The sequence below is a fragment of the Calidris pugnax genome, unplaced genomic scaffold (assembly GCF_001431845.1).
Source record: "Calidris pugnax isolate Ruff unplaced genomic scaffold, ASM143184v1 scaffold197, whole genome shotgun sequence".
Classification (NCBI taxonomy): Eukaryota; Metazoa; Chordata; class Aves; order Charadriiformes; family Scolopacidae; genus Calidris; species Calidris pugnax.
The window spans coordinates 1,674,353-1,694,053 of record NW_015090936.1 but is presented as its reverse complement, the minus strand read 5'-3'; the positions used below and the strand labels follow the sequence as shown (position 1 = coordinate 1,694,053).

At 35.7% G+C, this 19,701-nt stretch overlaps 1 protein-coding gene across 1 annotated transcript in view; it reads right to left on the bottom strand.

Moving 5' to 3' along the window:
• ATR (ATR serine/threonine kinase) overlaps nt 1–19,701 on the bottom strand; it is a 41,511-nt gene that overhangs the window by 10,690 nt on the left and 11,120 nt on the right. Inside the window, exons 15-35 of the mRNA XM_014951735.1 lie at nt 18,860–19,054; nt 17,736–17,921; nt 17,146–17,238; nt 15,676–15,806; nt 15,335–15,478; nt 14,018–14,111; nt 13,155–13,280; nt 11,454–11,660; nt 11,121–11,234; nt 10,736–10,851; nt 9,713–9,833; nt 8,694–8,831; nt 7,258–7,465; nt 6,614–6,792; nt 5,606–5,770; nt 4,346–4,437; nt 3,696–3,787; nt 3,132–3,309; nt 2,254–2,430; nt 1,708–1,867; nt 971–1,150 (exon numbers count right to left, since the gene is read on the bottom strand). Of these exons, the coding sequence (XP_014807221.1) occupies nt 971–1,150; nt 1,708–1,867; nt 2,254–2,430; nt 3,132–3,309; nt 3,696–3,787; nt 4,346–4,437; nt 5,606–5,770; nt 6,614–6,792; nt 7,258–7,465; nt 8,694–8,831; nt 9,713–9,833; nt 10,736–10,851; nt 11,121–11,234; nt 11,454–11,660; nt 13,155–13,280; nt 14,018–14,111; nt 15,335–15,478; nt 15,676–15,806; nt 17,146–17,238; nt 17,736–17,921; nt 18,860–19,054 (3,096 nt within the window). The remainder of the gene's footprint in view (nt 1–970; nt 1,151–1,707; nt 1,868–2,253; nt 2,431–3,131; nt 3,310–3,695; nt 3,788–4,345; nt 4,438–5,605; nt 5,771–6,613; nt 6,793–7,257; nt 7,466–8,693; nt 8,832–9,712; nt 9,834–10,735; nt 10,852–11,120; nt 11,235–11,453; nt 11,661–13,154; nt 13,281–14,017; nt 14,112–15,334; nt 15,479–15,675; nt 15,807–17,145; nt 17,239–17,735; nt 17,922–18,859; nt 19,055–19,701) is intronic.

Genomic DNA, 19,701 nt, shown 5'->3' with positions numbered 1-19,701 from the left:
TGATAAACTCAGTACTGAGTTTCTTTCAGCTTTTTGAAAAGTGAAACAGCAGGACGTTTTTCACATTTCTGTTTTCCTTCTAAAAGAATGATGTTTAAAAGAAAAATAAAAAAGTGTAGGACATATATCATAAAATAAAAAACTTAGCAAGTGGCACCTCCATTCTCTAATAACACTGGCTTGTTTCTAGTGCCAATATTTAGACAATAGAGAATTCTAAGGGTATTTTAATATTATCCATTGAAATTTCTTTAGCTTCCATTATTTCATACATCTGTTATATTTTTCTCTAAATGACTATTACAGACATATTTTAATTAGTAAGCAGCAGTTAGTATTAGCAGTATCAAATGCCAAAACTTGGAGACATACTACTGTTAAGGAAGTACAAAGATATGCATCTGCTACTAGTTTAGTAGCATTAATCAACGCCAAACAAGTATGGCACAGCATGGCATGCTCTCGCTGGCATAGCAAGATGAAGCAGTGTAGTGCTGTGCTGTTGAAGAAAAACATACCACTTGCTTCTTTTCCTAGTTCTTCAGAGACTGGTAGCATATTTAAAGCATAGTTTTAAGTCACTACCAGAGAGAAAAACAACGCTGAAGAGTAGTGTAATTTGTCATCAAGTTATCTCACAGTCTATTTAGTCGACATTTTAGGGAGGAATTCTAATTTGTGCATGCATAAGAAAAAAAGCCATTCTGTATTTTTTTTTTTACTTTAAGAGAGTTATATTAGGTATTCTTAGCTCCGCTGTTGAAACCTGTAGACTTCCCTGTATTGGTGTGTTATGTTAAAGCTAATTCAGATAGTTAAATATTTACAAGAACTACTTCCCTCCTACACGTTTAATCCCGCTGATGTTATCCTTGGTTAACACCAGCAGCAGCATAACGATACCGTACATGAGAGATATATTATTATTATTCAAAACTACTGTCTTGTTAACACTACTATATCAAATTACCTTATACTTTTTCATAACTGCATTGCTTTCAAAGTTTGCAGTTTCTTCCATAAACCTGCCCACTAACAGCAGTGCCCGACCATGGATGAGCTGATTTTTGGTATTGCACGGTGCTTTATTTTCAGGGAAACACAACTCAACCCCCTTCTGGAGAACAATGAGTGCTTGATGAACTTCACCCTAAGCAAAAGAGGAAAACGTTTTATGTACTTTAAATAAGAGAGATGTAAAACGTCCATCTTACAATTGTTATTCAGGCAAAGCTATGTCCCTAAGCATTTCCTAGACCATTCTGGCTGTGGTAACAAATATTACTGACTTCAAATGCTTCTTATGTTCCCTTGTTATCTCTGCATTGTTGTCCCTTTGGGCTTACCACAATAATTGCTCCCATGTTTGCTCTATTTGTTAAAGGATTAGGATAACCTGTATTAGTTAAAAGGATACAAACTAAGGAAAATTAAGGTAATTTAAATTTGCCTGGGCTGCTTTGACAGAGGCAGGTAATCCACCGGTTCTATACATAGCTGCCAGAAAAGTCAACAGATGCAGAAAAAGGCTGACTAGCAGTTGGAGGCAAAAACTTCCTGTGGCTCAACTGCAATCAGAATGTGTTGTTAGTCCTAGGTGATATATTGTGTTTTATGTATACTGATTGTGCACCTTTTTTTCTTGAAGAAAACTAAAGATTATTTTCTTGCATGTAAGAAAATAAGTTCCATTTTTATTTTCTTTACCTTGGACCACAGCCACTTTGCTCTTTCTATATAAAGTTCCGAGAGTGTAGATTCCCCAGCATTCAAAAGGGCATTATACGCAGTCTGGTGATGACCAGCTTTTCTTGCAACTCTGGCACTCTGCAGCCAACACTGACCAACAAGCTCACTGTAATCCTGGCTGCAGAAGTATTTTCATAGAAAATGAAAACTTTCAGTTATGCATGCAGTCTGAAGTAAGCATCACAATGTGTTGAAACAGAAATAGAATTTCTCAATAATCTATATACTACATAGCAATCATTATATTATTTGAAACGTATTATTTGTAATACGTTTCACCTTTCCTCCATTTAGGCCTAGAAACAAACACTCTTTCCCCTTGTTTGTCCCTTATCTTTCCTACAGACATCACTTTTCCCTTCTATTTTGACAGTATGTAATACTGGAGAGGACTGCTTTGTCTGTAATATAAATTTTCAGTTCTATCTTTTTTCTTCTAACATGCACATGGAAAACCAGAATATTACTGAGAACACAACACAGACAGACAAGAAGTGTTCTCACCTTTTACTGAGACTAAGCAAAGCCCTTCTCAGAGCTAAAATGGGTTCTTTTGCTCTGTAGGAGTTTTGGGTCATTTCAATACGAGCACACCAATTCAGGGAATCTCTACCATGGTCACCATTTGGTTGCTGAAACATTGGTCCAATACTATGTTCCAACTCACACAGCATATGCAACCTGTGAAGTGAAGGCAAAAAACTGTTGAAAATCGATTGCTGTTTGAAACACATGCAAGTTTTACACAGCTTTTGCCATTTCTTTCTAAAATTTGTAAGAAACTTCAAATATTAGAACTTCTAAAAGCAAAAATATAGCAAAACCAAAGACACAAAATCAAGGATTTGTGAACTGATTAGTTATTTTCTCGCTATTCAGTATTTTGCCCTAAGGATACATTTACAGTGCAGAGGAAGTATTAAGCCTTTTTCATTAAAAAAAGCTACTTGCTTGTTAGTCTCCTACAGCCAACTTCAAAATTTATTAAAAAAGAAAAAGGAAAACTACTGAAAGGGATGGGGTTTTAATTTTTACAGTTTTTGTTGATAAAAGAAGGGAGTGCTTTTAGGCCACCATACAGATTAAAAGCAATGTTCTTAAGTTAATGGAGTTACTGGCCTATATGTATTACTTTAAGCATAGAATTAAATTGTTGATGATTTTGAAAGACTATACTGAACAGTTTCATTGTGAATATTTCTCATGAGGAAAAAATACAAATTTCTAATTAATCAAAGGTTTCCAGTTGGCCAAGTGTAACAAAAAGAGGTGACAGAAAACGCACATCAAGACCATTTATTAGGGAAATGGAAAATTCTTGCTGTTGCATACTTGGTAATGTGATTTCTGGATTTGTAAATAGCGACATGAAAGTCACAAACCTGATAATATGTTCGTATCCTCGCTGATAGGATCCTCGTTCAAAGCTTGCGGCTGAGAGGGGTACGATCTGTTCTGCTCGAACAACCTTGAGTGTTTCATAAAAATCTGCTTCATTTTTCTTCTTGGCTGATAACAATAAGTGTCCTAGTCTGACACTCCAAGTAGTGGACTTCACATCTTTGGGGAGGAAAAAAAAAAGCTTCTCAAACTCTGTTTCTTTAAGCAGCTTAATCTGAACATGCTAATTTGTCTTAACACACTGCTGGAAAAATAAGTTTTTCTCAAACTGAATTTTAGAAATACTGTATAATTCCACCCCACAATCCACCTCCCCCAGAAGAAATTTGGCCTTTCACTCAAAATTTCTACTCAAAGATTATACAGTTTACAATCTAATACATTGGCAAAAAATTTAGAAGACTGCCAGAACCAACCCCCGCCCAGTAAAACCCAAGACTATAAAATTACAATAGCTGCCCCTTAAGTCAAGATGATTTGATTAAAACATACCCTTGTTCAGAAACGCAAGGAAATACTCATATTTTGATATCATAGTAACTTACCTGAAGCCAAATAATTTTCCAGTAAATCCCATCGTGACAGTTTCCAGGCTGCTTCCACTCTGTAAGTGTTCAATTCAGAAGTCCATTCAGACCTGTTAAAAGAAACAAGGGCAATAAAAGCCTGTGCTGCAACTCAATTTTTCCCCCCTCAGTATGTTAGTTCTATATTATATTAGCAAATACTTCTTTATCTAAAACTTCTCTTACTTGAAAGGAAGCAAGGTAAGCCTGCTCCTAATAAAAATCAGTAAAACCAAACAATATGCATGGATAACAAATAATAGCTGTACAACTCGATCCCACAAATTCAGTTTCCAACTACTGTATTTAAGTCCTATGGCACATTTATCCTATTAGGCTACAGAACAGCTATGGAACAAATAGCATGCAAAACAATGAATGAAAGATTCTATTTAACAAATTGAAGCACATATCAACATCACACACAATGCAGACAAGTAGTACTAACATTTCTGGAAGTCCTGAAATGCATTTATAGACAAAGCACTCACAGTTTTCTAGCTTCACATTGCTAACTGGATACACTTGACAAGCCTCAAATGCTTGATAAAGCACAAAAATGGCTACTGAGGCACAGGTGTAACACAAGAGCTTCCTAGTACTCAAATGTTGTATTAGGCTTATAGTACCTGTTTGCCAGCACTCCATTGACCTGAGTAATTACAGTAGATAACTGACCAAGGCCTAACATGGACTTCACTACACCATGATAATGAATAATCTAAAAGAGAGAAAAAAAATAAAAACCAACAACAAATTAAAAGAACCACATGTATACATTCATGAAAGTCATGGAAGTCTGAAGCAGGAAATACATCCATTTGAATGCTTTTTAGAACATGAAAAGGCACAGCCATTTGCATCATAAGCTAAACGAACACTCAAAATTTTAAAAGCCTATGATTACCAAAGAACTGAAATCACCACAGGCAATTTTTGAAATGCGCATCACCACAGAAGTAGTTTAATGATGTATTAATCCCCATATCAGAGCTGTGAATAAAATTTTGATTTAAAGAAATGAAAAACAGTAAGAAGGAAAAAGTCACAGGAAGAAAGTAATCCCAAAACCCAAAGCAGTTTCACTCTTAATAAAAATGTTTCCTGTACTCTGGGAATGAAGTAGGGCCATCAAAACACTCTAGTTACTATACCTGTTATCAGCTGGGCTAGATAACCTCTGCTGCACAGGGAAGTGCAAGAAACCATAGGGATACCCTTGCTTGGGATGCTTTTTACCAATTCCCATTAGAAGAGTATTTCAAATATAGAAAGCGTAATACATGAATACATATCATCAGCTTGCTTTTTGCATTTATCATTGTATCTCTGGATATTCACTTGAGCATATGAAAAGCATGATGGTTTTCCAGTACTGCTCCCTTATATTTTCCAAATACAGGAAGGGAAGGGGGAATGGAAGACAAATATTTTTAAGTTTTCTTTAATCTATTTCCAATCACTCTTATATTATGAAAATTTCCCCTGGAAGTCCATTATCAAAAACATTAAGTCAGAATTACTTTCAATAAAACCCGTAGTAACTTACTCTAATAGTTCTTTTGGCATGTATCGGTACTGATTGATACTTAAGCAATCCAGTTCCAGGCCTTCCCAAGCAAAGGCCTGGGCATAAGCACCCAACTATCAGCCTCAGCCTGCAAATTCCACTATAAACCAAGTAAGAGATTGGTTTCAGTTCATCAGGCGCTTTCAATACTAATAATTATTCAGCAATTGCCTAAGTAAACTCTTATGTTCCCATTTTACTTCAATATTTTGAAGAGGAATTTTTGGCTTTGTCTTTTGTTAGTTAAAAAGATTTAAAGTATTATTAAATTGTAATATATATTTTTAAAAAAAGATGTTAAAATATGTCTTGTATTTACCTGGTCAGGTTCCAGTTGGATAGCCCTATCGTAACAGGCTGTTGCATCTCTTAACAAGCCAATACTTTCATGTTCAAGGATTTGTTCTTTGAGAGATGGTTCTGCTTTCCGAATTGCACTCACCCCAGCTACTCCATCTGGCTCATGCATAGCAGCGTACAATTTCTTCATCCAAACAGAAATGGAAATGGACATTTAAAAACAACTCCAACTCCGAGACAAAAAAATATTTTATATATAACATGCTCAGAATCACACATCTTGTTGAAAATGGAGACCAAACTACTCATTAGGACTCCTTGGCATTAAACTTTCATAGAAAATGTCAGTTTTGCTGCGCTGCTTCCAAAGTTGAGCCCTACTTTTGCTTAGCATACTGTAATACTCCTGATCTCATACTATAGGAAGAATAAGAAAGAATAACAATCTGTATAGAAGGCAAAATAAATGTCCTATTATTATGTGATAAAGTTGTATAATATGAAGCTGCAGATTACTTACGGTGGAAAAGCAACATACAAAGTTTCTCAAATTTGAAACCTCACTGAGGAATATAAACCATAAGGAACCATAAACAGGCTCATCCCACCAGTTAAAATACTTGAAAATAATTCAAATTATTTTGAACACCCTTAGCATTAGCTCTTTCTCTACTTTAGAATAAGCCATTTAGCTTTCCTTCAAATATGCTTTGGCTTTGTTTTGTCTGACAAAAGGCAGAGTTAACTAAAAGCAATAAACACTGTACTTTCAACAAAAACACATTTCAGTATTTTCAGGATTTTATCTTATCTATACACTAGAAAGCTACTCCTTTCATAGAAGAAGCATGCCAAGGAAAGGGAAGTGCTAAATATTGCTGAAAGACAGACAATTAAACCCTTGTATCCAAAAGCAAGAGCCTAACTATATCTTTTCTTCTTCCCATCTTGAAAAAGAATCTGACAAAGCTTTATTCATCTATCTATTTTAAATTTAAAATAAACAAAAACCCAAGAAATTCAGAACCTGAAGAAATCCAAGATGCTCCTGAATATTTTGTTTCTTCTCTGTGATGAACGATTCAAAGTGCATCACCGCCCTTGTGTAGGCCTTAGAGCGAAAGGAAGCCACAGCTAGTGCATCCTGAGGTATGAGGTCTAGAAAACGTGTCACATTTTGATATTCTCCATAGTCCTCACTTGATGCTATAGAAAAAACCCAAACATTTTAAGAAGTTTGTCCATTAAGATTTCATTTATAAGAATTAACTTATACATCAAGATTCAGCTAACTCATTTCACAATTTAGCGAAATAATCTGATTAATTTATGAAAACATTCTTCTCTTCTCTCAAGAATAATTTATTTAAAACAATACTGGTGAACTTCCTACATCTTGCAAGATAGCACACAATATGTTAAACTGAACCTTTAGAAAACTACCAAGAAATTAACATTATGTTTTTTAATTTTGAATCAGTATTTCTTAAAAGAGGCATTCAAAACAATAGATTCAGGGTGGGAGGGGGTAGAAATCACAATATGACAGTATGAAATCATAAAGTAGACTACCATAGTAACATTGCATTCTTAAATGGTGATAATGTGAAGTGGGAAATGTAAATACTTATTTGAAGAATGTAAATGCCACTTTAAATAAGTATCACTCACGTTTTAGATCACCTTTCTCTTTGCTCGACTTGCCAGTATTTTTCTCAGCAATAAGCACTTGAAACTTATGCCTAGCCCACTGAGTGAGATGATCGAGCATGGAGAACACCGTCTGTGTGCTCAGCTGACTGAGATCAGAGGCACTGTCTTCAAGTCTCCTAGCAGACTGGTCATCATGTTTCAGAACAGCCATAATCTCCACGTAAACCTACACAAACATCAATATGATAAAAGACAGAAGTGCCATACAGGCATCAAAATAGTAGGAAACAACAATTAACACAAAAATCAGACTAAAATAGTAGATATTTTAATCATGTATTTTAATAATTTTGGGCTTATTTGCAAGCTCTGTTTGTCCCACAATCTTACGAAGAAGAAATGGCAGACCAAGTAACAGTTGTTGTCAGGAGATTCCATACAGGGAGAAAGCCTTTAAAAATCAAACCCTTGGATTCAGAATAACCATCATGATTACTAGAATTTTAGGTTTCGAAACACAATGAATGCTACTGCACTTGTGTTACAAATACAATACTTCCAAGTTTGATGGAAGTCAAGTTATCTACTTGATCACAAATCTACTTTTTGCTTATATTTAAGTAAATATCATGCTGAAAGACCTGCTGCCTGATTTAGTCAATAGAATATAGAATCATAGAATCATAGAATTGCCCAGGCCGGAAGGGACCTCCAAAGGTCATCTAGTCCGACCTCCCCGCAGTCAGCAGGGACACCCCCAACTAGACCAGGTAATATAATATAATAATAACTCATGTAATAATATGAGTTAATATACATAACAGATGCTTATTGTGGATGTATTTGTTCACACAAGAAATCATCACACACCTCTACACACCCACAATGTTTAAACACAGGTATCTTAGCCGTGAAATTTCAAATTAGTAGAATATAAGTCATATTTTTCAATCTCTTCAACTTTTGCTAAAGCAAAGTGAAAGAAAGCAGACTAGATGATTCTTTTCTCTCCTACCCCTGCTTTGCTACAAGACATCTATGAACCCTGCTCTGCATGAATTCCACTTCAATTTTAAGTGTATGCAAGGGAGGGAAAAATTTATGGATCTGCCTTCCTGGTATTATACAAGTTCCCTTTATTCCGTGTTTGTGTTGAACTCTATTCCTCTTTGTCTAACTCCAGATCTTTATGTTACTGCAGTCATAATTAACTGCCTAATATCTCATCCTAGGCCCTACTGAAGAAATACACAGAAAAGCAGTTCAATACAAACTCTTATGAATGTATTCAAAACCCCAGCAGAAAATTTATATTATTAATACAGGAAAAGGAGTTTAAAACCTATATGATTTGTTCATGTAGCTCTACAGTAATTCTGCAGAGCTGAACAACTCTTACGGAGAGCAGCCCCTGAACATTCCTATGAAGAACACTACCTCCTTCTACATCTCACCTCTTGTTGATCCTCTTGACTGCATCCCAACAAAACATAGACAAGGATGTGTGGAAGCAAATAAATTGTCACTTTGTAGTCATTCTTCATCATAATACTGCAGCAATCGAAAACTTTTCTGGCAAGATCATGTCTCACCTATAGAAAAATATTATTTCAAGGAAAAGCATCATTACAAAAGCGCAAATGCCTGAACAATTAATAGGTTTCTTTTTGTTGACAAATACAAATACTGTTTCATCAAATAAAATTTTAAGTTACTGATGTCCTAAAGAAGGTTCATCAGACCTAAACCTGCAACAGGGATTCCAGATGGCAGCTGCTATTACGTGTTTCAATTGCCGATTTCACAAAAAGACAGGCAAGCATTTGCTTACAATATTCCATTTCTCTGTGTTTTCATCGCCACTGTGAACTTGCACTGGCTGTAGAAAAAACCTTAAGGCTAAGAGTCTACTACTGCGCTCAGCCTCTCTTCTGCCCTTAAAAGCCTGCAAGAAGTAGGCAATTATGAAGACATTCAATTCTTCTGTCTGCATTGGAGGACAGGGTAGGCACTGAGCTATTGTGATTAAATTCAATTCTTAAAGTGGTTGATTTAGAAGTGAAATTTTCAGTGAGTCACATGTTGGAAAGGGGAAAGGAAAGGAAGAAAGAAAGCGACAAGTACTTTTTATGTGCTGGGACTGTGGAACTATGGGAAATGAAAGAAATCTTTCAGAAACCGAGAAGGTAAATTTGAGGTTTTCGAGAAGCATTTCTGATACTTTTCAGAAGCATCTGTCAGTGCCTTCAGCCATACAAGACTCTAGACAAGGGCAAACTTGCTAGACATTTGGCTTTGACGCTATCTGTGAAGCCTGGCCGAAAGGCAATAAATGCTGGGGAAGGGAAGGTGCATGGCTACCGTGATGATGTGAGAAGTCTTCAGATGTGTGCTTTAGCATATTCCCCCATCCACCCCTGACTTTCAGAAGCCAAAATGTGTTGCAATACAGAGAGCAGATTTATTCTCTTACCTTTGTTATGAGATAACCTGCCCAAGTTGCTGACCATTCTGCAAAATTATCACCTAATTTGCTTAAATAAATTGGCTTCTTCATCTTAGACCAATTCACAGCCTTTTGGTAACTCTTATACCTGTAATTTTAAAATATCCATTTAATAAAACGAACTCTTTTATGTAATATAATAAAAATCAGTAGCACATTTTTAATTATGAAGCTCCCTAACTGGAATCATATTGGGTTTCATCTTCTGATTCTTTTAAAAAGGAATTATGAAAATACTTTCAGTAGTCAGCGTATTTTATTCTAGAGCTTAAAACAGGAAACACAAACAAGCTAAAACGTTAGCAGAATTTTTAAGTATACTTCAAAGTGCTTTTCAAATCAGTTTTAAGAAATGCATTTTGATAAACATGAAGTATTATGTTTTTGACAGGAAAAACCCAGAACACATATAAAAGCCAAAAAATGCCAATAAGTTTTTTTTCTAAAAAGGTAAAGTTTATCCCAGACAAGCATGATGATCTTCATGAGGAAACAAAAAGGCAACAGAGTTGATTATTTCAAATTAAAGGTGCATACATCACTTGAAGTTTTCTTCACATTATTTTTATCATTTACTCAACAAAATAAAAACTCCAATTAAAAGCCAATGAGCTCCTCCTGCTTCTGAAAATAATAGCAGTAAAGGGATATTAATGGATTTGAGTACAAATTCAAATCCAGTGAGAATTTGTAGAGACAACAGAGAACAGAAATAAATGCTTCAAAATATTGTATAAGAGAATGCTCTAGGGATAAACAGACAGATCTGGGCAAAGTATGAGCTCAGAATTTTGCTTGTTAGATTTATCAAGAATTACATTCAAGAAAGTGCTAATTCAGCTCTACATAGAAAGACCTTATTTGAATTTTGTATAGACCCTTCACAGAAAAGTAACAATCACAAAGCCAAGTGAAGTTATTGCTAGCCTGGAGAACAAAAACAAGTTTTTGAAGCTGTTATGAAAAAAAATTACTTAAGTTGTCATATACCGTGTATTTAAGTGAGGTTCCAGTATCTCCTGCACATGCTCAGGAAACCTTCTCCAAAGCCTGGAGCCAGGGCAGTCCGTGTTTGTCTCTCTACAGTCATAGATTGACAATAACTCCTGAAAAGGCATGGTTTACATGACCAAGTTAGCACTGAAAATATTTCATGACCACAGTAGTTACAAAAACTTGTGTATATAGAAGTCATGAAATAGAACTTACAGGATGTTTAATTACAAAGTTATTACTGCAACACTTTCATCCAGCATTGTTAACTCCCTGTTACTAGGCATGGGATTTCAACTAACATTTCTATTGCGTAATTCTGTGTTCAGTGTAATAGGAAATAATTTGTGAAGAAAAAATAGGGTGTAACCACATATCTTACCTGAATTGCATATGCTGCAGAATCCTGAGCACGAACATTATCAGCGTGAGCAAGGAATGCTCTCGTCAGTTCCATTAATAGCCCATAGGCAAAATTTGGATCCTCCACACCAGCCTCAAATCACAAAAAAACCACCAGTTTAATTAAAACAAACAGAGTAATAGCTGTATATTTAATCTCCAAATGATCACTTTGAAGCCTGACTCTAAACTGTTTGAGATTAGAGAGCAAGTACAGATGTTCAAAGGGTCTAAAGATAAGAGGTTCTCTACACCCAAGCACTTTTGAGAAACCCTTAATGCTACAAAAAAACACTACAGTAACATGTCTTACCACAAATGTAAAGTGTTTTCCTTGAGTTTCACTTGTTGAAAAATCAAGCCTGCCGGGATCTATGGCTCCCAGTTCACCTAAACATTCTCCACAAAGTAGTCGGGCTTGAGAATTTGCATCCTGGCAGCCGATCAGAAGCACAGTTACCAACTGGGAGATGACTGGCTCCACAGTTTCACTGTCTGTTACATACTTTATTAGTTTTTCCTATGAAGTTGAAAAATAAAGACGAATTATGATGAGTTATTCTACACCATGTTTATGGTAAATAGTCTCAGATATTTTCCATCTGTAACTCAGTCTTACTTTGTATTTCATTTACCCGTGACTTGAGGTTTGGGATTCAAATACCATCATTTTGTAACTATAGCCCAATTGCCCTAAATTGCTTGTTACCCTAGGAAGGGCTAATCGAATGAATAAGCATGAGGGATTTGGGCCTCAATGAATAATGCTGTCACGGTTAATATGTTATTTCATTATCATACACCTCTCTACTAAATTCATTTTCTTTCTTTATCCTACCAAGAACCTCTTCTTTTCTGCACTTATCTTTTTCACTATCTATCCCTTTTCTTTATGTGTTCTGATACTTTCTCTCAATTCCTTTCACGCAGCTGTTGTCATACCTTTGGTTTAGCTGCCATGCGTATCCTTATTATTTCCTATTTGTTGGACTCTCAGTCCTACAAAGCCCAGAGTTTCAAGCCTTTTAATCAATGCCCATCTTGTTAATTGCATTTCTTTTCTGTTTCATTTTGGCCTAGCTTTTATTCCCCAGCTCCACATTTAGTCCAAATACAGAAAAATATTTCTCTTAATAATGTGAAGATGCTTGCCACTGTTATGTTTAATGAAAGCTGAAACCCCAGCCAACATAGCAGAGCAAATACTTCCACAAGCTGTGGAACTAATTAAGTTTGATTTGCCTCAATTACTTTGCTAGACTTCTAACTAAGCAAAACATGGCAAGATTTTGCTGACCTGAGCTGCAAGAATTACTGATTGGGCAGGAATATACACAATAATTGATTGTTTTTTTAACTAGGATTTTTTTTTTTAATTTTTGACTGAAGAGTGTCCCACAATCTTTTATAGCTACCTAAGGAGACAGATTTTTTTTTTTTTTCCATAGGTCACATAGACCCCTCTGGACTAATAAACACACACGTGTAAAGCGTTATCTTTGCAACTTGTACATGGATATAAAATTTATTTGAATATGATCAATGGATTCATATTTTTGAGGGTGGAAGGCAAAGGAAGAGGAAAAAAAAATAATCAAATGTGTGAGATGGTAACACACATCTTAATTCTTTCAGATATTACACTCACAAAAAGTGTTCCCTTTAATGTATCAGTCTCCTGATGCAAAAACCATTCACGTGGACAAGACTATACAAATAAATTGCTGAAATAGACATCTTAGATACATCTTTCCTCAGAGTCGAGAAAGATAAGAAATATACCACTAGTCTTAACTGAATCAGCATCACACAGATTAGGATTTGAAAGTCTTCTTACAAGGAGACATGATAAAAAAGAAAGTTTTCCTCATTATATTAAGAAACAGCTAGCTTAATAAATTGAGAAGAATAACACAGTTCACATGAACACTCAGTAACAGTAAGGAGTTTTAGATCGTTCATCCAGATGCTATTTTGATTTACATTTAATTCTACTGAAAGAGGTTTTCTATACCTGATTTCTATATAATGTTTCTTTCAAGCTGGTAAGTGCATGAATGCGAACGTCCACATTCTCATGCTGAATAGCTCTCATTGACAGCTGCAGCGTTGTCTGCAAGTCAGTGCTTTTGGAGGATTCCTGAACAAAACATGGCACAAGAAGTTCAAGTTAAATACAACAGGAACATGTTTAAGCAGCGTCTCAAAGGCCATAAGTTAGAATACATCCAAAAAACTACTTTACTGACTGCATTCCATATACCACTGTCTGTTTATTTTTTAAAATGTTTTCCTCAAAAAGGTGCTATATTTACATTTTTGTTTAAATATAATGGTGCAAATAAAAATGACTAAATCAGAACAAAATGCTTTGTTTTGCATACCTCATTATCTAAACTCAAATGAATTTTTACTTTTGTTACCTCATTCCCACTAAATAATTGCTACTTCCCACCTATAACCAAACCCTTCTGAGGGCAAGGAAAAGAAACAGACCATAAAGCACTCCTTGATCAGACAATCTTCATTACCTTTAAGGAGAATATGGAAAAGGGATCAAGCTTCTTTTCTAACACATTCACTACTGTAGCTAATATTGCTAACTTTTAATCATATAATCTCTTTAATCTCAAAAAGATGAAATGTCAGTGAAAAGTCAGATGCTACACAAACAAGCATGTTAAACGTGAGCATATTTCACTCCTAAAGAAGAATCAGAACCTGCTTGAAAATATTCCCACGATAAACAAATTCGGTTTTGTTGTGGAGGCAGAGAAACACGATTTCAGAATAACAATGAACTTTACCCATTTTCCTCACTCGTTGTGAATTCATTAGATGCATTAAAACCAAACAAATAAATAAAAGAAGCTGTACCTTTCTGTATTCCTGAAGGACGACCTGAATTTCTTTCAGTTCTGGAAGGTCAGGCAGAAAATATATTTCATGTAAGAAGTCTTGCACTGCATCCCTAATAGTTACCAAAAAAATAATGCAAAGTACATTTCAAACATTAGTTAGATCAGGAAAATCTTAAAAACCCATCAAAACGATTTACTTAAGTGTAATGACTACAAGAACAGAGGCTCAGAAAGCAGAAAAAAGCAAATTATGTGAATTTTTAATCTAATTAAGTATATGTATGAAACAGTTTGTTTTTCTTGTTACTCAACTAAGACACAGGTATTCCTCTATACCTTAAATTATTTTCTTTTTTAAAGGCAGTTTTTTCCAAAGCTTTCAAAATTGCTATTCACCTCTACCAGGTTTGGCTCTCCTTTTTTTGACCACTAGCCAAAGGGTGAGAATAATTCCATTTGTTCTGAATCCAGTTATAGTTTTCCTCATAAGAAAAGAAAACACACAACCAAAAAAAGAATTCTGTGTTCCTAACATCAACGAATCGCTTTCAATTTTGCTACTAAGGGCTTCTACAAGAGCCTTATTATTCCTATTGTCACCTTTTATTTTGAATACTGTCGGTATGATACAGGGCAAGAAAAATGAAAACCCAACAAAAGTGATCAAGATACAAACTATTGTCATTGCTAAAAAAAAAATCGTAATTTTAAGCTACAAAACATAAGATGAAACAGAAGACTCAACATTGTCTTCAAAAAGGTTAAGTCATAAAAATTTAACTCTTTTGTATTAGATGTTATTTTCAGTTGGTGTGACCACTTGCAAAGAGGATGTATGAAATCTTACCCAACATTAAGTTCTGTGCAATTCATAATTATAACTGTAATTATTGAAAGAAACAAATAAAGAACTCCTTTCCTCCGCATTTCCAATGCCTTACTCTTCTCTCTATCTTAAAGCAAACGTGAGCAATCATTGTTATTCTGTCTGCGTGCCCTGTAGAGGGAAGTCATTTCCCATACCAGCAGAAAAAACGCAGAGTTGGAAAACCTGGCAGGGAAAAGTGCCTGAATGGGTTGTAACTTGGCCATAGTGTCATATGTTTTTGTAAGGACAAAAAAAAAGCTTTTCAGATGAGGCTATCACCTGTCAAATTTCAAAAATCTCATTGCAGTTTAGAAGAGGTGGAATTTTATAGAACAACAAGAACAACATACTGTTTTGCTGAAAAACAGGTTCTCTCATTTCAGTGCCAGACAACTTTAATTTAGGGTTATGCCCGTTGCTATTACAGGATTTAATCCATATAACTGAAAATACTTTGTACAGTACCTGTTCTCAACTATGAGAAAGTAAAATACTGCTGTAGTTTCCTTTGGCTGGATATGTATAAGGGGCAATAATGCTACTATCACGTGACTAAGCAAGGAGCCAAGGTATGAATGGTCCAGGCTTCGAACAAAACAATCCCAGGCTCTAAAAAAAAGACAACAAAACAAACATAATCAATGCTTTTTCTCTGCATAAAGACATTTAAAGTGAATCCCGAGAAGCATTTTAAGTTCAGTTATTTCAGCTATGTGGTTTAGATTATTGTCCGAAAAAAATGACCCCAGTGTATTCAAGGGCAGAAAGGGCTGGTATGTCACTGTTTGGGTGCACGATCAGTTCACCTGCAACACAGTTCTGGAAAGTCGTCCTTGTATCTTAGAGCTGTTCTCAGTGTAGTCATCATCTTCACTCTTACTGAACTGGTGTGTTTGGGACCCATGAGCTTCATTAAAGACATAAGACTGTTTAAAGCCTAGACATGGAGAAAAGTAATTTTAGGATATTAGATATTCAGTAAAACACATACAAGCCATATTTTCTAATAAAACCAGGCTACACTGGCTTAAGCAGTCATACCCAATAAGACACCAAATTCAGTTTGATGTTTCAATAAAGAATTTGGGGGTTAGAAGAGAGACACGATTGTCTATACGTCCAAAGTTTTGGAAGCTGAAAAGATCAGACTTTAGAAATACAGAGAAAACAAACAAACTTGCATTAAAAAAACCAACCAAACAACAGCAAGCCAAACACAAGACAACACCACACCAACAACACAACTGATACACAACTTCTGGCAGAAGTGACTGATAAGCTTCAGGGAACAGGTAATAGCTCAGTTGTCAATGGGGCTGATGAAAGACAGAAGAGAAATACTGAGATGAAGAAAAAGCAGGAGATATTTCAGTCACAGTAACACTGTACCAAACAAGGTAGCACAATGCCCAGTGTGACAGATCAGTGACACATGAAGAAACCTGAGCTTGAGGAAAGGTCATGCAAGCGGAAACTCACCAAGAACAAACAACAGAACAAGAAAAGATAGGAACAATAGCAGGTGCAGCAGAAGACATGCTCTACAAAGGAAGAAATTCAGAAAGCATTAACACATGGGGCTATGAAAATGAGAGCACCTCAACGTGAATATCTGAGAAGCAAAAAGCTTGACAGAACATCAGAGAAAATGCAGTCCATCGATGTAAAGTTATATACATTCTACCACTGAAAAATTCCCTACAAAAATCATCTACACTACCTCTAAGGTCACTAAAAGCCTTGTTTTGTGGTTAGAAGCACCACCTCAGCAGAGCAGAATTTTCAGACTTTGTCTCAAGTTGTGAGCTCTAATTCTCTAACTGTTCTCTACCATAAAGCTGAACGGAGCAAAACCAATAAAGCACAGTTTATTGTGGATTTGCATCTTATTTTCTTTACCTTTGCCCTTTGGTGGCCTTATAACCCTGTTCCCTGGAGTAACTCCAGTTTTTTACCACATTCCCTCATCTTCCACTTTTTTTACTTCTTTTACACATACAAAATGTACACTTGGAATCCTCCTCTGGGTGATTGGCTTGTTACATATAATACATCTGACTGAAATATGTACATTAGGTGACCATTAAAAAAACAAAACAGAAACTTCTGAGGTTACTCAGAAGTCCTACCCAGAGTGAGACCATCAGTTTTAAAGAATCATGTCAGGACTTCAGTATCTTTGAGACTTCACTGGCAGTTGCTCAATCACATAAGTAAGTTTGGAATATTAAAATAGTCCTTACTTATCTTTAATATTAAAAATTAAGTTTACACACCATTTTTTTATCCTCAATGCCAACACTGGAACTCAGTAACTGCATGTTAAAAAACGCCAAGATACCAAGCAATTTAGGTTGCAGATAATCAGCCTGTAGAGGAAGAGGGGAGGGGGAAAAAAAAAAAAAAGTTAAAAACCCAAATAATCTTACTATTAACACATTTCTAAGCCTAAGAAATTAAAAAGCAAGTATGAAATGCTAATTCTGAAAGACAAATTAGAAGAATCCCAAATACATATGCTGCTGCTTAAGAAATATCAGTGCTAATGAAAGACACCCTGTCAGGATGGGGAGTTTTTGTTTTGTTAAGACTTTGCAGTTTGGGAAGGGGAAGGGTGGTGGGGTGTTGTTTGTGGTGTTTTTTTGGTTTTTTTTTTTGTTTGTTTGTTTGGTTGGTTTTTTTTAATGCATACTCAGTATGTATGTATCTCCTTATTACAGGAATACTTAATACAAAATGCCTGCCTTTCCTTCACTTTGTGCCTCAAATACATGATGTTCAGAGAATGTCAAATTATCTTCACTCCCCAACTGGAGAAAAAAAAAAAATTGAACAAAACTCAACACGAATATTTTGCCATCCTTACCATTTGTTCAGGTGATGTTATTTCTCTAGGTCCCTGATAGGGATCATCATGAGATGCAAATGAAGCCAATATTGACAAGCCATTGAAGACTTGTTGATAGTGTTCTCCTATACGCAGCAGTAATTCATTATGCAGTCCCTGGTAGTCTTGTCTCAGCAAGCTGCCCAGCTCTATCTCAGTCTCATTCTATAATCAAATAGCAAACAGAACCAAGTCTTCATTTCATTACAACGAAACCAGCACACAGAGACAGGAGGCATTGGAGTCTGCTTGATTTACCACAGAAATCAAGGAAAAGGTTCCAAATCAGCTCAGTGTTAAATAAACCACGTTTTAGAGTTTTTAAGTTCCCAAAATATCTTACAGCAGTTCCTCAGAGCCAAAGGAACAGATTATAAATAACAAGAACAATAAAACTTCTGCATAAACAATTTCCATTTATGCTTTGCAATACCTTAAATAAAGCAGAAACCTCACTATTCATCAATTGTTGCTCCTAATCTGCACGTATAATAGAGCAAATGCCAATTTACCTTAAGGTAATGAAGCGCCCGCTCAAGCTCATCCTTAGAGCAGGAACAGACCAAATGAGAGAAGATGTATTTGAAGTTATTGATTAAAATCTCTCTTCGGTTTACATTCAACTGTTTTGCTATGGTTCGAATAAGTGTGGAGGCTGCAGGACTAGCTTTGGCTGCAAGGTCAGGAAGCAAAACTTGTAGGGTCCGCTGGTAAATTAAAAACAACGCTTGTTAGAAAAACCCCAAACAACTCATTCTATAATCAAATAGCAAACAGAACCAAGTCTTCATTTCATTACAACGAAACCAGCACACAGAGACAGGAGGCATTGGAGTCTGCTTGATTTACCACAGAAATCAAGGAAAAGGTTCCAAATCAGCTCAGTGTTAAATAAACCACGTTTTAGAGTTTTTAAGTTCCCAAAATATCTTACAGCAGTTCCTCAGAGCCAAAGGAACAGATTATAAATAACAAGAACAACAAAACTTCTGCATAAACAATTTCCATTTATGCTTTGCAATACCTTAAATAAAGCAGAAACCTCACTATTCATCAATTGTTGCTCCTAATCTGCACGTATAATAGAGCAAATGCCAATTTACCTTAAGGTAATGAAGCGCCCGCTCAAGCTCATCCTTAGAGCAGGAACAGACCAAATGAGAGAAGATGTATTTGAAGTTATTGATTAAAATCTCTCTTCGGTTTACATTCAACTGTTTTGCTATGGTTCGAATAAGTGTGGAGGCTGCAGGACTAGCTTTGGCTGCAAGGTCAGGAAGCAAAACTTGTAGGGTCCGCTAGTAAATTAAAAACAATGCTTGTTAGAAAAACCCCAAACAAATAACACCCCCCCCATCCAGAAAAGGAAATCTTAAAAGAAAAAAACCTCAACACACCCCCCTACATCAACATTCCCCAACCTACCAGTCAATTAGAACACTGCTTACCTAACTGTTTTGCATTTCCCATTTACCAACAAGCACGATACAAGTACAAAGCTACCTAGGATTCAAGTAAAACAAATATCTAACCAGATCAAGAACAGCTCTATCCACAGAACAACAGCTTTCTCCATTTGAAAGAAGCAAGCACCGTGCAAAAATCACACCTTACAAAGCATCCCTGCCAGTGCACTAAATCATTAATATAGATACACTCATTGAGTACTCTAGACCTGAGTTAGTTTACAGAACAACAGCTTTCTCCATTTGAAAGAAGCAAGCACCGTGCAAAAATCACACCTTACAAAGCATCCCTGCCAGTGCACTAAATCATTAATATAGATACACTCATTGAGTACTCTAGACCTGAGTTAGTTTATCATCCATCATACTTGAATTAGCACTGTAGCCATCACTATAACTTGATAAAACTGTTCCTCTGTATTTGAGCTTCCAGTTACAGTAATCCCAAACTATTCTATACTACAATAAACAACAGCAAC